This window comes from Triticum aestivum, chromosome 3A, assembly GCF_018294505.1.
Source record: "Triticum aestivum cultivar Chinese Spring chromosome 3A, IWGSC CS RefSeq v2.1, whole genome shotgun sequence".
Classification (NCBI taxonomy): domain Eukaryota; kingdom Viridiplantae; phylum Streptophyta; class Magnoliopsida; order Poales; family Poaceae; genus Triticum; species Triticum aestivum.
This window is the reverse complement of record NC_057800.1, coordinates 444,968,314-444,984,765: the sequence shown is the minus strand read 5'-3', so window position 1 is coordinate 444,984,765 and position 16,452 is coordinate 444,968,314. Positions and strand designations below refer to the sequence as shown.

Genomic DNA, 16,452 nt, shown 5'->3' with positions numbered 1-16,452 from the left:
GGTACTATCTGAATTGGCATATTTCACAAAAGCAGCCATAAGGGTTGACATGTCATTGCAGTGACATTTGAGCCTCCCTAACTTCAGTTTTAATGGCATAAACCGGCAATTGCCTTACAACGTCAAAACTGATGTATCCGCATTGATGCGGTCCAACGAATGTAGAATAGCTGAGACGCACTTCACCCAATGGGTTGTAGACTCCCCATCCTGTTGAACACAAGCGGCCAGGTCCACAATCGACATAGGCTGCCCATGACCCGACGGAGTTAGCTGGTAAGCTCTTTAACCAAGTACGAGTTGTCTCCTCCAACATCATGGTGAAGTACTTAGCACACAGTGCTTCATCCACATCCAGCATCTCCATCGCCATCTCATAACTCTCGACCCATGACTCGGGGGGTAAATCGGTAGTGTAATTGGGCACCTTACGGGGGCCTTTGAAATCCTTGGGTAGTCGTATATTACGCAAAGCGGGGGTGAGACACGGCACCCCTAAAGAACTGAAGACCACACCTGACTCCACTGACGCGGTAGGATGAATCGGAGTAAGCTGACGAGCCGCATGCTGTGCTACTAACTCGGCTTCTCGACGTGCACGACCATGATCCACCACATCTTGCGCATTAGCACCACCACCTGCCGGGTTATGCCCTCGCGGTGAGTTACGGTGATGCACACAGCTTGACACGGCCGGTTCCTCCTCAACGTGCCTGCTGTAGCTCCGACTCGGACGGGGGGGGGGGGTGGAATGAATCCTCTAGCGACTATGCGAATAAGCCTGCTGCTGTTTAAAGCTGTTTGAAGGAGCTCTCTGGCCCGTCGTGTCTGAGTCGCCACTGGTGACTCGCCGTCAGTTGGGAGGGCTGCCAATCGTGAAGCGGTGGCCACAATGTTATCCAACGGGTTGGAGTAATGCCCTGGGGGCGTCGGAACATACTGTGGCACAATGTTGTTCTGACGAGGCAGGTTCATCACACGTGGCTGAACCGGCACTCCTGTTCCCGGTGCCTCAGTCTGGTTCCCCACCGGCTGGTTACTGGTTCCTGCTCCTGGCGTGTTGAAGAGATTTCTTGGTTCATAGCCCGGCGGGAGGTTCGACCGGTATGTCCTCCTCATGACATTGTCTGAGGCACTCTGATCCAGCCTAAGCCGGTAGGCCTGAGCTTCCAACTCGGCCCGTTCTGTAGCCATCCCGGCGTTCTCTGCTGCCAGGTCCACTTTAGCCTGAGTTATCTGATTTTTCACCTTTGCAATCTCCGTATTGTGTTGATCTCGGGTCGCCGCATCTACTTTCGCTGCCAGCAACGTTGCTAAGGCGTCGAATAAATTAGACAGAACCTGAGCCGGAGGCGGCGCAGAGCCCCCTGCTCCTGCTGGCGTTGCTGTTGCTGAACCGGAGAGTATTGCCGTGGCAGTAGAAGAGTGTTGCGCTGGTTGTGTACCGGCCATGAAGACCACGACCCGGCTTGGCAGATCGAGGGGGTCCGGAATACTGTTGCCACCGGAACCTCCACCAATTCGGTCGTCCTGCAGATGATATAGAGACTCGGTGTCTCCGGTTGAAGACTCGTCATCAGAACAGACAACGGTTTCCCCATCAGATGCCGGTCCATCCTCATATTCCGCTCCATGGACGACACCTACGAAAATATGCCTTGCTACAGGCTGAACCTGGGCTGGGCTTGCACGCTGAGCCGTCTCGATGATGTCGGTGCAGGTGTCTGGCTCAGGGCCCGGTTCACCAATCTTGCCAATGAAGACGTGAATCCCGCCAAAGGGGACCCGGTATCCGTATTCAATTGAACCGGCCTCGGGACCCCATCCTGCATCGTCGATGTAGAGCTTGCCGTGACAACTCTTAGTCATCCGGCCCATGACGTATCCCTTGAGTCCTTCGAAGCTGCCCTTCAAGACCTCAAAACCATCATGCGATAGCCCCATGGTGGGTGCCAACTGTCGTGGTTTTGTCACGGCAGATGTCCTCATGAAAGGACTTAGTCGTGGAGCCATCGCTACGGGTTAGCTTAAAGGGGTTAAACCGGACAAGGGACACGAGGGTTTTTATACTAGTTCAGCCCCTTCGATGAAGGTAATGCCTACGTCTAGTTGTGTTGGTATTGCTAGGGTTTCGATGACCAGGGAGTGAATCCTCTTTGCCTGGCTCTCGAGTTATTGTGTGTTGTCCCTAAACCGCTGCCGGGTCATCCCTTTAAATACACAGGTTGATGCCCGCCAGTTTACAGAGTCCCGAGGCCGGATCATAAACGTGTCCGGCTCGGTCTCTATCCTTCCTATCTTACAATACAAGTTACATGAGAAAGTCGGTTTACATCTACAGACCTTAACCCGACTTTGGGCCTTGGGCCTTTGTAAAGCGCCACCATCCTTACGTCTTCATGGGTTTCTAATCTTCATAGGGTTAACCCGGCTACTCCTGGCCGGTTTACATCCAGTAGTAATATCCCCAACAGTAATGCATCATCCCACAACTAACTCATTAGTTACATTGCTTGCAAGGCTTATAGTGATGTGCATTATCGAGAGGGCCCAGAGATACCTCTCCGATACTCGGAGTGACAAATCCTAATCTTGATCTATGCCAACTCAACAAACACCTTTAGAGACACCCGTAGAGCATCTTTATAATCACGCAGTTATGTTGTGACGTTTGATAGCACACCAGGTGTTCCTCCGGTATCTGGGAGTTGCATAATCTCATAGTCAGAGGAATATGTATAAGTCATGAAGAAAGCAATAGCAATAAAACTAAACGATCATTATGCTAAGCTAACGGATGGGCCTTGTCCATCACATCATTTTCTAGTGATGTGATCTCGTTCATCAAATGATAGCACATGTCTATGGCTAGGAAACTTAACCATCTTTGACTAACGAGCTAGTCAAGTAGAGGCATAATAGGGACACTCTGTTTTTCTATGTATTGACACATGTACTAAGTTTCCGGTTAATACAACTCTAGCATGAATAATAAACAATTATCATGATATAAGGAAATATAAATAACAACTTTATTATTGCCTCTAGGGCATATTTCCCTCAGTCTCCCACTTGCACTAGAGTCAATAATCTAGATTACATAGTAATGATTCTAACACCCATGGAGTCTTAGTGCTGATCATGTTTTGCTCGTGAGAGAGGCTTAGTCAACAGGTCTGCAACATTCATATCCGTATGTATCTTGCAAATCTCTATGTCTCCCTCCTTGACTTGATCGCGGATGGAATTGAAGCGTCTTTTGATGTGTTTGGTTCTCTTGTGAAATCTGGATTCCTTCGCCAAGGCAATTGCTCCAGTATTGTCACAAAAGATTTTCATTGGACCTGATGCACTAGGTATTACACCTAGATTAGATATGAACTCCTTCATCCAGAATCCTTCATTTGCTATTTCTGAAGCAGCTATGTACTCCGCTTCACACGTAGATCCCGCCATGATGCTCTGCTTGGAACTGCACCAACTGACAACTCCACCATTCAATATAAATACATATCCGGTTTGTGACTTAGAGTTATCCGAATAAGTGTCAAAGCTTGTATTGATGTAACCATTTACGACAAGATCTTTGTCACCTCCATATACGAGAAACATATCCTTAGTCCTTTTCAGGTATTTCAGGATGTTCTTGACCACTGTCTAGTGATCCACTCCTGGATTACATTGGTACCTCCCTGCTAAACTTACAGCAAGGAACACATTAGGTCTGGTACACAACATTGCATACATGATAGAACCTATGGTTGAGGCATAGAGAATGACTTTCATTTTCTCTCTATCTTTTACAGTGGTCGGGCATTGAGTCTGACTCAACTTCACACCTTGTAACACAGGCAAGAACCCTTTCTTTGACTGATGTATTTTGAACTTCTTCAAAGTTTTATCAAGGTATGTGCTTTGTGAAAGTCCAATTAAGCGTCATGATCTATCTCTATAGATCTTGATGCCTAATATATAAGCAGCTTCACCGAGGTCGTTAATTGAAAAATTCTTATTCAAGTATCCTTTTATGCTATCCAGAAATTCTGTATTATTTCCAATCAACAATATGTCATCCACATATAATATTAGAAATGCTATAGAGCTCGCACTCACTTTCTTATAAATACATACTTCTCCAAAAGTCTGTATCAAACCATATGCTTTGATCACACTATCAAAGCGTATATTCCAACTCCGAGAGGCTTGCACCAGTGCATAAATGGATCGCTAGAGCTTGCACACTTTGATAGCACCTTTAGGATCGACAAAACCTTCTGGTTTCATCATATACAACTCTTCTTTAAGATATCCATGAAGGAATGCAGTTTTGACATCCATTTGCCAAATTTAATAATCATAAAATGCGGCAATTGCTAACATGATTCGGACAGACTTAAGCATCGCTACGGGTGAGAATGTCTCATCATAGTCAACTCCTTGAACTTGTCGAAAACCTTTCGCAACAAGACGAGCTTTCTAGACAGTAACATTACCGTCAGCGTGAGTCTTCTTCTTGAAGATCCATTTATTTTCAATGGCTTGTCGATCATCGGGCAAGTCCACCAAAGTCTACACTTTGTTCTCATACATGGATCATATCTCATATTTCATGATCTCAAGCCATTTATCGGAATCTGGGCTCATCATCGCTTCCTCATAGTTCGTAGGTTCTTCATGGTCTAGTAACATGACTTCTAGAATAGGATTACTGTACCACTCTGGTGCGGACCGTACTCTGGTTGACCTACGAGGTTCGGTAGTCACTTGATCTGAAGTTTCATGATCATCATCATTAACTTCGTCACTAATTTGTGCAGGCATCACTGGAACTGATTTCTGTGATGAACTACTTTCCAATTCGGGAGAAGGTACAATTACCTCATCAAGTTCTACTTTCCCCCCACTCACTTCTTTCGAGAGAAACTCCTTCTATAGAAAGGATCCATTCTTAGCAACGAACATCTTGCCTTCAGATCTGTGATAGAAGGTGTACCCAACAGTTTCTTTTGGGTATCCTATGAAGACACATTTCTCCGATTTGGGTTCGATCTTATCAGGTTGAAGCCTTTTCACATTAGCATCGCACCCCCAAAGTTTAAGAAACGACAGCTTAGGTTTCTTGCCAAACAACAGTTCATATGGTGTCGTCTCAACGAATTTAGATGGTGCCCTATTTAACGTGAATGCAGCCGTCTCTAAAGCATAACCCCAAAACGATAGCCATCTCTATAGCTCCCCTGTTTTATTTTTGATATGTTCCTAGAGAAAACTAAGTTGAAAGATGATATGTCCCATCCATGTGTAAGTGGTAGTGATGGGAGATAGTTTTTTTTCTTTTTTCTTTTCTTTGGGTGGGTCCCACCTGTATGTGACATAGGCAGCGAGGGGTACAAATGTCCACATAATAGCTCACTAACGGTCAAAGACCTTTGACCAGACGGAAACGACACGAAAGGGTATTTTCATAAGGGCACCAAACGAAACAACGGTATAGTTGAGCACTGTTTTTATTAGGGGTAAAGATGAGGTCGGGACAAAGTTGGGGGGGGGGGGGGGATGGAATTGGCCCATTAAAAAAGGTCCATTGATTTTGGAAAAAGTTTAGTGGTTCAAAACAAATTCATGAACATGAAAAAGGTTCACATATTTGATTAAAAAGTTTATAAATTTTTTAAAAAAATCGTGAATTTAAGAAAACATTCATAAACATTTAAAAATTCACAAAATTGAACAAGTTAATGAATAAAAAAATATTCAAAAAATTGCAAAGTTAGGGAAGTTCATGAAAACCAATCAAACAAAAAAAGTTCATGTATTTAGAAAAAGAAAAGGAAAAGGAACAAAACAAATAAAAAGGAAAAAAAGCCAGGAAGGCTTCGCAAAACCAGTAACCGGTCCATTGAGTACCTATAAATGGGTCGGCCGACGGAGAATCGATCATGAGAGGGTGTGTATTAGGTTTGAAAACGTTTGTAAGAGCATCTACAACCAAACGCTTCAAACCATCTCTCATACGCCCGCAGACGCGTCCGATCAGTGACCGAACAAAAGAAGAGAGAACTAATCGGACAGAAGAGAGAAAGAAAAACGTGACCCAATCTCACCCCTCATATCATTCCTATATGCCTCCGGGCTGTTCATGAACGCTCATATATATCTTAAATATAAGTAGGATAGGAGGGCTCGCAGACGCGCCCGGACAGTCTGTCACGTAGAACGCGGCCCCACCATGGACCATCTTTTCTCTTTCTTTCTTTATTTTTTTATTTCTCTCTCTTCATCTCCACCAATCACGTGCAAGTGACTGGACATATGAGGAGAAAAATAAGAAGTGTGGCTGCGCGGACGAACAAATAGGGGCTCAAAACGGACACGCCTGATCACTGACCGGACGTGTCCGTGGATATTTAAGAGGTCATATTTGCTTTTTTCGGCTGTAGATGCGCTGAATGACGTTAAAGACGTCGAATAGGAATTGGCATGAACTATCACTCATATGAGATGTCGAATAGGAATTGGTAGGAAATGTAGCCCTCATATGAGATTTTATTTTTCACGGTAGAATGCTTCCGGAGACAGATGATTCCATAACTTCCCTACATAATGCCGCCTCAGTCCCCCTTCTCTTCCCAGTCTGGCCTTGATGGCGGCTAGAGGAGTGGAGACCTATCTGTCTCTTTTGCAGGTGTTTTTTCCTCAACATTACCGAGGTGGTGACCATGATGGCTAGTTTTAATAATACCTCATGACACTTACTTCAGATCGGAGAGGATTCATGAATTTAGTTTATATTTAAACTACAACCATGACACTTATTTTTGAGTGGGACTAGGAGATTGGATGAAAACCTGACCAGACATCTTTTTCTTATCCATGATGTAGAGGAGATCCTAAAGTTGCGCACTCTTAGAATGGGCGAGGGAGATTTATTGCTTAGCACTACGAGAAAAGTGGTTTAATGTCGGTGAAGAGTGTGTATAGTCTGGCTTTGGATCATAAGGTTCCAAAGATCGATTTAGGCAATTTTAGTGGTGCCATGAATGGGAATAGGAGGCTCTGAAATATAATTTGGAATGCTAATGTTTTCCAAAAAGTTAAATTTTTTACGTGGAGGGCTGCTTCTAATAGTTTGACGGTTCAAGTCAATAGGGTCAAACATCATCAATCTATTCTAGGTACGTGCTCAATCTGTGATACTGAAAATGAATGTATTTTTCACGCATTGGTGAGTTGTCCCAAGGCTAACGTGCGTTTCGTATGGCGTCGAAAGAAGTGTGGAATTTACCATTTGAGGAGATTTTCAAATATTCTGGACCGGAATGATTTCTTATTTTATTGGATCAATTAAATTCGCTTGTGCATGAGCAAATTATTAAATTATTTTCATGTTCTTGAGAGTTTGATATCTAAGAAATGATTTGATCTTTAGTAAGGGAACATAATCCATCTCAGCCTCAGTGAGCTTCGTAGAAAATTATTGGACATCTTTCTCGTCTTATCATGCTAAATTGCAAGGGAAGACAGTAAAGATAAGCAAGTGGAGCTGAAATTTCAGCAAAGCATTAATATTAAGAGGAAGGTTATTCATTGGCAGCCCCCCGTCTCAGCAAAGCACTAATATTGAATCTCAGCAAAGCACTAATATTGAGAGGAAAGTTATTCGTTAGCAGCCCCCCATCTCAGAGGTCTACAATATTAATATAGCGCTAATATTGAATCTCAGCAAAGCACTAATATTGAGAGAAAGATTATTCATTGGCAGCCCCCCATCTCAGAGGTCTACCCCTCCTTTCTAATTTATAAGGCTCAATTTAAAAATCTCACCAATCAAGATAAATGATGAGTGATGGAATATTTTTTATAGTTTACAAAAGCATCTAATTAATGCTTTTATTTTCCTAAAAAAATTATGTTTACGAATGCATTAATTGCAATGCAATGCATGCACGCAGTGCATGCATTGATTAGTTTTCTCTTCATACTTGCATGCAATGATTTAATGCACTTTGAAGTCTGAATATGTGATGATGAACAACCAAATTGAGCTTGAGATAAGCCCTATAAACCAAAAAGAAGGGAGTACAATATTAAAGGTCTACAATATTAATATCAACATAAGAGTGGGTGGTTGTGAGAAACCATTGTGGACAAATTATTCTTTCTTTCTAGGATTGTATTAGAGTTTGTAAGAAACCATTGTGGACAAATTATTCTTTCTTTCTGAGATTGTATTAGAGTTTGCTATAGCGTCGAGGAAGCGGAATTTAGAGCGTTCCTATCGGCCTGTATATTAGTACAACACTAGACATGCCCATCATTTTGGAGGAAACTGATCGCTCCTTTGCTGCCTCTGTTCTTGGAAGAGATTGTATGGACAGGTCCTCCCTTGTTGATTTAAAGAAGGCGGTGGTAAATGTCTCAAAGATGCTGGTGAATTTACATATTTCAAAGATCAACATGAGGGCAAATTTAGAGGCCACCAGGTTGCAAAGTTTAGTTTTGATAATAGATATGATAATTTTCTTTTTCATTCTATTTCGTCATGGGTGACAAAGTTTGTAATGAATGATTGTATCAGACATTTTAAGTTGATTAATAAAAAAACCATGACATTTATTTTATTTGGTATAGGAGGAAACATTACATAAGGAGCATTTTTCGAAAAAGAGAAGATCGGAGGGAGCACTACATAAAGAGCATTTTCCGAAAAGAGGAGTCAAGTTGATCGATGCTATTACACAGCACTCGGGGTAACCAAAAAGGCTACTCTACTTTACATCGACGAACAAATATTTGGTACAACCACGGCGAAGCCTTGCAAATACTACAACAACAAAAACCTCGCTTTATTAAACAAACGCTGAAAGTCGGGGAGACGAATCTCCCAGATTACATGACACAGCTTGACAAGCCAACGGCGGTACCTCGTGACAGATCACCACCGAAGACGAAGATGCTGCGGTCGATTAGATGGGGATTGCGCCGGTGACGCGAGGGTACACGACCCTGGCCGGGTGACCCATGATGCGGCGGCCCTTGCGGTGGCGGAAAAGGTACACGGCAGCACCCAGCGGCCACTCCACCACTCCGGCCACGACGAGCGCCACGAATCCCAGCGTCGGGCCGACCACCTTGCACCGGCACGGGTTGCTCCTCGTCCCGCACTGCACGCAGATCGGCACGAACGCCATTGTTGTCGCTGAACCAGCCTCTGCTAGTGCTGTCAGATAGAATGTTTGCGTCGCAGTTTGATGGATGGATAGATGCGCTAGAAATTGATGGTCCGCTTGCTAATCGTTGTGATGTGGTCGGTCTCTCGCATCTCGGGCATATATATAACGTCGTTGCGTTGAGGACGGTTGGCGCGACTGCCGGCACGCGTGGCGCTCGCAGCATGGTTGCAAAAAGTTGGTGATGACTCCGCTTGCTGGATCACTTCCACGTTGCACGGGACTCCGCTCACGTGTGTTCAGTTGTTCTTAGAGTTCTCTGGAACTTTCTCAACAAACGAAAGATGCACAAGCAACGGGACACGTAATTGCACATCAGACTATGTTCTATGTATAATAACATGCTCTCCTCAGCACCAGTTTGTGAAAAAAAAAATAGCTCCAGTTTGTGAATTGACACTAGCGCACATGCCGTTATCTGATGATAGATGATGGTGAAACCCGATACGTCCTCGTATGGAAAAAAACGTATAGTGCACATGCCGTCAAACCATCAGAAAAAGCACTAATAATTGACATTTGAAACTGAAATTGCTTTTGAAGGCCGAGCTTCATGGAGGCATCTAAATGCAAAATGCAAAATTCATGAAAATTCATACTTTTACATTTAAAAAATTCTAAAGAAAATACTGACATACATGAGGGCATAATACACAAGTGTGTAAATTTTCAGGATGAAATATGTTGAGATAAGGGTTGTGCAAAAAAATCGAGGCTTTTTAACACGTGATACTATTCATTCTCTCAGATCATAAATTTGTTTTTTGTACAGGTCGCCACTGCATTGTATTTTATTCTGAAAGTTTACACGCATACACCTTATATCCTTGTTTACTTGTACACTTTTTTTTTTGAATTTTCCAAGATCCAAAACGCCATTCTATATGTATACATTACATAGTAAAATAATTTTACTAGTAAGATATATGTGCATAGCTTAGATATCCAACTATAAACTGATGAAAATTACCGTACAATGATTGTGTTACACTCTGGTGCTTCAATCATGTAGACATGTAAGTTTGGAGTTGTATATCTATAATGTGGCTGTAAAACCAACTCTAGGCCATACCCGATCCCCCGTACTCAAGATGCGTTGTCAGAAAAAAAAACTATGTCCAACAAGTTTTTTTTTATAAAAGGAGGAGGACCTCCGGCCTCTGCATTTGGGGATGCATACAACCACTTTATTAATTATTTTTACAAGACATTATAAAGTCATACAACAGTAAGACTAAAGCCACAATTTAAGCAACAACTATCCCTACTCCTATCCAAATAATGAAGGGGCGCTGATAGTTTGGGCCTAATACCAAACATACATCACAACCAAACCTAAACATCTAAGACCTGAGGTTCCAATCAGGATGCCTGCTGGGTATGGGGCACCTACCAGTCCGGCGCACTCCGAATCACGACGCCTGCCGGGTATGAGGCCGCCGCAGCCACCTGCCACCAATCCATCTTTAGTATTGTACTGCTGCACCACCTTGTCCGGACTCTCTACCATCGACGCCACCACGACGCATAATAACGTCACCCTCCCGCGCGAGTCCCTCGCCACACATCGGGCGCCGAGTCTTCACTGCGCCACGCCGCCGAGAAACACCACCATTAATGTGCAGGATGGAACACCGCTCCACCAATTATTCCGTCCACTCGTCCCTCGAGCCCATGTACACCTCCAAGAATGACGCCACAAGAGGGAAAACGACACAATAATGCTGTCGTCATCCAATCTACTGATCTAGGGTTTCCCCCGGAGGTAGCAGATAGTGGCCTGAAACTTCTCAACAGCGATGCCTTCAACAAAGGAACGACGCCGAATAGTGCCGCCATCGCCGGCCTCGGCTGCAGCCGCAAGCAGGTCTTCACCCAGATCTGTTCCAATGGCCTCCATCCAGCGTTTTGTGCACGATTGTCCACCACCGTCGCCGCCGCGTCGCCCGTTGCGAGTCCACAGCCGCCGACACATCCTCCGCCGTCCGAGGCCGCCGCCCCGGGATCCAGCCCTCGCTGGCCGCCGGAACGAAGCCACCGAGCCCCATCGAGGGCGGCCAACGGGGACGAAGAAGCTAGATCCGGCCAAGCCCGGCTAGGATCCGGCCTCTTCCCGCGCTGAAGCCACTCCCGCGGCCCTGCATCTCGCCCGCGCCCGAGGCAACACAGGCAACACATGCGCGCGCAACGCCGCGGAGAGGGGAAATGCCCCGCGCGCCACCTTCCCTGGGGCGCGCGCGGACTTTGCCGACGGCCCCTCCAGCGGCGGCGAAGCGAGGGAGGGGGCGAGGGGGATCCGGCGGCGGCGGCGCTAGGGTTCCCCCGTGTCGCCCGGGGGCGATGCGGGGGCGAGTGGAGGGGGGCTGGTAAGCCAAATTTTGTCCAGCAATAATACACCTGCGTTTTTTGCCTTAAGCAACCTTGCACATAAGCTTTCCTGATTCTCCGGCCAATTAGACAAAAGAGGAACTGCAGATATAATCGTGTGCCTGATTTTATAGATGAGAATGGTGCTTGAATGAAAGAACGACTTGAGGACATTTTTTCTGGCCTATGGATGTTATACAGATACTTAAGATTAGAACCTCACCATAGAGCGGGACGTTTTTTGGCTTGGCACCCAGAGCGGTCGGGGTTGTCTATTGTACGTAGTGCGTACTGGCTAGCGACACTACAACATGATGATGAGTTTGCAGAGGGTGTGACTAGTGCACATCCGGAGGGAGAGAAAGGCTGCAATGGAAGTTTATATGGCAAGCGAAGGTCCCGCAAAAGATGAAAATTTTGGCGTGAAAGGTGGAGTCAGGAGCTATTTACCAACGGCAAAAAATAAAGTATGGCATCACATACTCACGCGGGCTACTTGTCCCATCCACAGAAGGGAAGAGGAAGGGTCACACCGTGCACTAGTTGCATGCATGCGGCCACGCTATGGGATGACATGGCCAAGTTCTAGTATGTGCCACACAAAGAGGGGGTGGTGGAATCTGAGAAAGATTGGTTGTTGCTGCTGTTGGAAAACGTAGCAGAATTTTAAAATTTTCTATGCATCACCAAGATCAATCTATGGAGTCATCTAGCAACGAGGGAGAGAGGAGTGCATCTACATACCCTTGTAGATCACGAGCAGAAGCGTTCATGAGAACGGGGTTGATGGAGTCGTACTCGACATGATCCAAATCACCGAAGATCCTAATGCCGAACGGACGACACCTCCGCGTTCAACACACGTACAGAGCGAGAACGTCTCCCGCGCCTTGATCCAGCAAGGAGGAGGGAGAGCAGTGGCGGAGACAAGGGGGGGGGGGCGAGCAGGGGCCTGCCCCCCCCCCCCCCCTAACGATCGAGCGATGCTGTGGTGATTAGCGATACAAAGGCACGTATTTCCCATGTATATACATACTTGGCCCCCCTATCTCAATGTTGATTATGGAAAAAGGCCCATGTAAAGCCCACTAGCGGCTAGGTAGGGCGCTGCGTTCTCCTATGATGATTAGCCTGTAAGTGGATTTCGCTCCCAAAAAAAAGCCTGTACGTGTATTAGTACCCAGAAATTAGTCGCCGCCGTTCCGTGCCCTCGGCTGCCCGGCCTCTGCTCTCCCTGCCCTGCTGTGATCTCGATCCTATTCGTACGGCGACGGCGCGACACTGCCTTCTTCACTTGTTAAATCTTCCGGCTGCAACCAACAGGAACTAGCCGAGGACCCAAGATTTAACACACATCAGTACATCACACAATCAACTAATCTCAATTCTCATCATGTATCATCAGATTTTTGTTGTCTACTTGTTTTGGTTGTGTGATTAGCGATGCTATGATTCTATGAACAGTTCCTATATTATATGTGTACTAGAAATTATCGTGGTCTGATGCAAATTACCTTGTATGAGTTATTATTTGGGATGCAATTTTTTCCTATGTCAAACTACAATATAGCTAATTGTGAAATTGCAATTCAACAGATATGAAGAGAAAAGCGCTGTCATACACCGTTAAGATTAATTCATTCTTTAGGCTGGTTGCTTCAAGTTCTCAACCTAGTGAAATTTTTAATGACGCTGATATGTTGGACATAGTAAATGTTGCAGAACAAGAACAAAATTGGCTTATCATAAAGACCTTGGTAAACATTGTCAAATTTGAGAGCTGCCACTGGACAAGGAAGATGAAGGTCGGCATTTTTATATATCCGAGGAACCATATCTGCCGAAAAGTGCCCCGAAACACTCTAAACAGTAATTTATCATTTAAGTGCCGCCAAATGGGATATGACTTACTTCGGTGTTCCATGGTCAGATACATTGAAAAAATTAGTAGGTAATTTCACTTCCAATGAAATTATTAAATTTTCTCATCTTATTGGCAATTGTAGAGCAAAATTTAAACTCGTACAATATTTTATAGTCTGGCGCATTATTATAGTATGATGATAGTTTTTTTCAGTCAAGAAAAAAATATATGAACTTGACTTGGCCCCCCCTATACCAAAATCCTGGCTCCGCCCCTGAGGGAGAGGTTGGTGAAGAGGGCTCCAACAGCAGCACGACGGCGTGGTGGTGATGAAGCTGCAGTACTCCGACAAGGCTTCGCCAAGCTCTTATGAAGGAGGAGAGGTGTTGGGGAGGGGAGGGGCTGCGCCTTGGATGTTGTGTGCAGCCCTCCCCTCATCTCTCTATTTATAGGGGAAAGGGGAAGGGGGCCGACCCCCTCTAGATGAGATCTAGAGGGGGGCGGCGGCCAAGGGGAGGGGGGCTTGCCCCCCAAGCAAGGGGGCGCCCCCCTTAGGGTTTCCCCCAACCCTAGGCGCATGGGTCCTAGGGGGGTGTGGCGCCCCAACCCACTTGGGCTGGTTCCCTTCTCCATATAGCCCATAAGGCCCTCCGAAAAAGGTGGACCCTCCCGGTGGACCCCCGGAACCCCTCCGGTGGCCCCGGTACAATACCGATATGCCCCAGAAACTTTCCGGCGACCATATGACAACTTCCCATATATAAATCTTTACCTCCGAACCATTCCGGAACTCCTCGTGACGTCCGGGATCTCATCCGGGACTCCGAACAACATTCGGTAATCACATACAAGTCTTCCTAACAACCCTAGCGTCACCGAACCTTAAGTGTATAGACCCTACGTGTTCGGGAGACATGCAGACATGACCGAGATGACTCTCCGGTCAATAACCAACAGCGGGATCTGGATACCCATGTTGGCTCCCACATGTTCCACGATGATCTCATCGGATGAACCACGATGTCGAGGATTCAATCAATCCGTATACAATTCCCTTTGTCAATCTGTACGTTACTTGCCCGAGACTCGATCGTCGGTATCCCAATACCTTGTTCGGTATCGTTACCGGCAAGTCACTTTACTCGTACCGTAATGCATGATCCCATGATCAATCACTTGATCACTTTGAGCTCATTATGATGATGCATTACCGAGTGGGCCCAGAGATACCTCTCCGTCATACGGAGTGACAAATCCCAGTCTTGATTCATGCCAACCCAACAGACACTTTCGGAGATACCTGTAATGTACCTTTATAGTCACCCAGTTACGTTGTGACATTTGGCACACCCAAGGAACTCCTACGATATCCGGGAGTTGCACAATCTCATGGTCTAAGGAAATGATACTTGACATTCAGAAAAGCTACAGCAAACGAACTACACGATCTTTGAGCTAAGCTTAGGATTGGGTCTTGTCCATCACATCATTCTCCTAATGATGTGATCCCGTTATCAATGACATCCAATGTCCATAGTCAGGAAACCATGACTATCTTTTGATCAACGAGCTAGACAACTAGAGGCTCACTAGGGACGTGTTGTGGTCTATGTATTCACACATGTATTACGATTTCCGGATAACACAATTATAGCATGAACAATAGACAATTATCATGAACAAAGAAATATAATAATAACCATTTTATTATTGCCTCTAGGGCATATTTCCAACAGTCTCCCACTTGCACTAGAGTCAATATTCTAGTTACATTGTGATGAATCGAACACCCATGCAGTTCTGGTGTTGATCATGTTTTGCTCTAGGGAGAGGTTTAGTCAACAGATCTGCTACATTCTGGTCCGTATGTACTTTACAAATCTCTATGTCTCCATTTTGAACACTTTCACGAATGGAGTTGAAGCGACTCTTGATATGCCTGGTCTTCTTGTGAAACCTGGGCTCCTTGGCAAGGGCAATAGCTTCAGTGTTGTCACAGCAGAGAGTCATCGGGCCCGACGCTTTGGGTATGACTCCTAGGTCGGTAATGAACTCCTTCACCCAGACTGCTTCTTGTGCTGCCTCCGAGGCTGCCATGTACTCCGCTTCACACGTAGATCCCGCCACAACGCTTTGCTTGCAACTGCACCAGCTTACTGCCCCACCATTCAAAATATACACGTATCCGGTTTGTGACTTAGAGTCATCCAGATCTGTGTCAAAGCTAGCATCGATGTAACCCTTTATGACGAGCTCTTCGTCACCTCCATAAACGAGAAACATTTCTTTAGTCCTTTTCAGGTACTTCAGGATATTCTTGACCGCTTTCCAGTGTTCCATGCCGGGATTACTTTGGTACCTTCCTACCAAACTTACGGCAAGGTTTACATCAGGTCTGGTACACAGCATAGCATACATGATAGACCCAATGGCCGAGGCATAGGGGACGACACTCATCTTTTCTCTATCTTCTGCCGTGGTCGGGCATTGAGCCGTGCTCAATCTCGTACCTTGCAATACAGGCAAGAACCCCTTCTTTGACTGATCCATTTTGAACTTCTTCAATATCTTGTCAAGGTACGTACTCTTTGAAAGACCAATGAGGCGTATCGATCTATCTCTATAGATCTTGATGCCTAATATATAAGCAGCTTCTCCAAGGTCCTTCATTGAAAAACACTTGTTCAAGTAGGCCTTTATGCTTTCCAAGAATTCTATATCATTTCCCATCAACAGTATGTCATCCACATACAATATGAGAAATGCTACAGAGCTCCCACTCACTTTCTTGTAAATGCAGGCTTCTCCATAAGTCTGCATAAACCCAAACGCTTTGATCATCTCATCAAAACGAATGTTCCAACTCTGAGATGCTTGCACCAGCCCATAAATCGAGCGTTGGAGCTTGCACATCTTGCCAGCATTCTTAGGATCGACAAAACCTTCCGGCTGCATCATATACAATTCTTCCTTAAGGAAACCATCAAGGAA

At 45.3% G+C, this 16,452-nt stretch overlaps 1 protein-coding gene across 1 annotated transcript; it reads right to left on the bottom strand.

The window, feature by feature from the left end:
* Positions 1-8,689: 8,689 nt before the first annotated feature.
* LOC123058401 (uncharacterized) lies at positions 8,690-9,312 on the bottom strand. The gene has a single exon (XM_044481133.1). The coding sequence runs from the start codon at positions 9,189-9,191 to the stop codon at positions 8,967-8,969; it is 225 nt and encodes a 74-aa protein (XP_044337068.1). The 5' UTR covers positions 9,192-9,312; the 3' UTR covers positions 8,690-8,966.
* Positions 9,313-16,452: the final 7,140 nt, after the last annotated feature.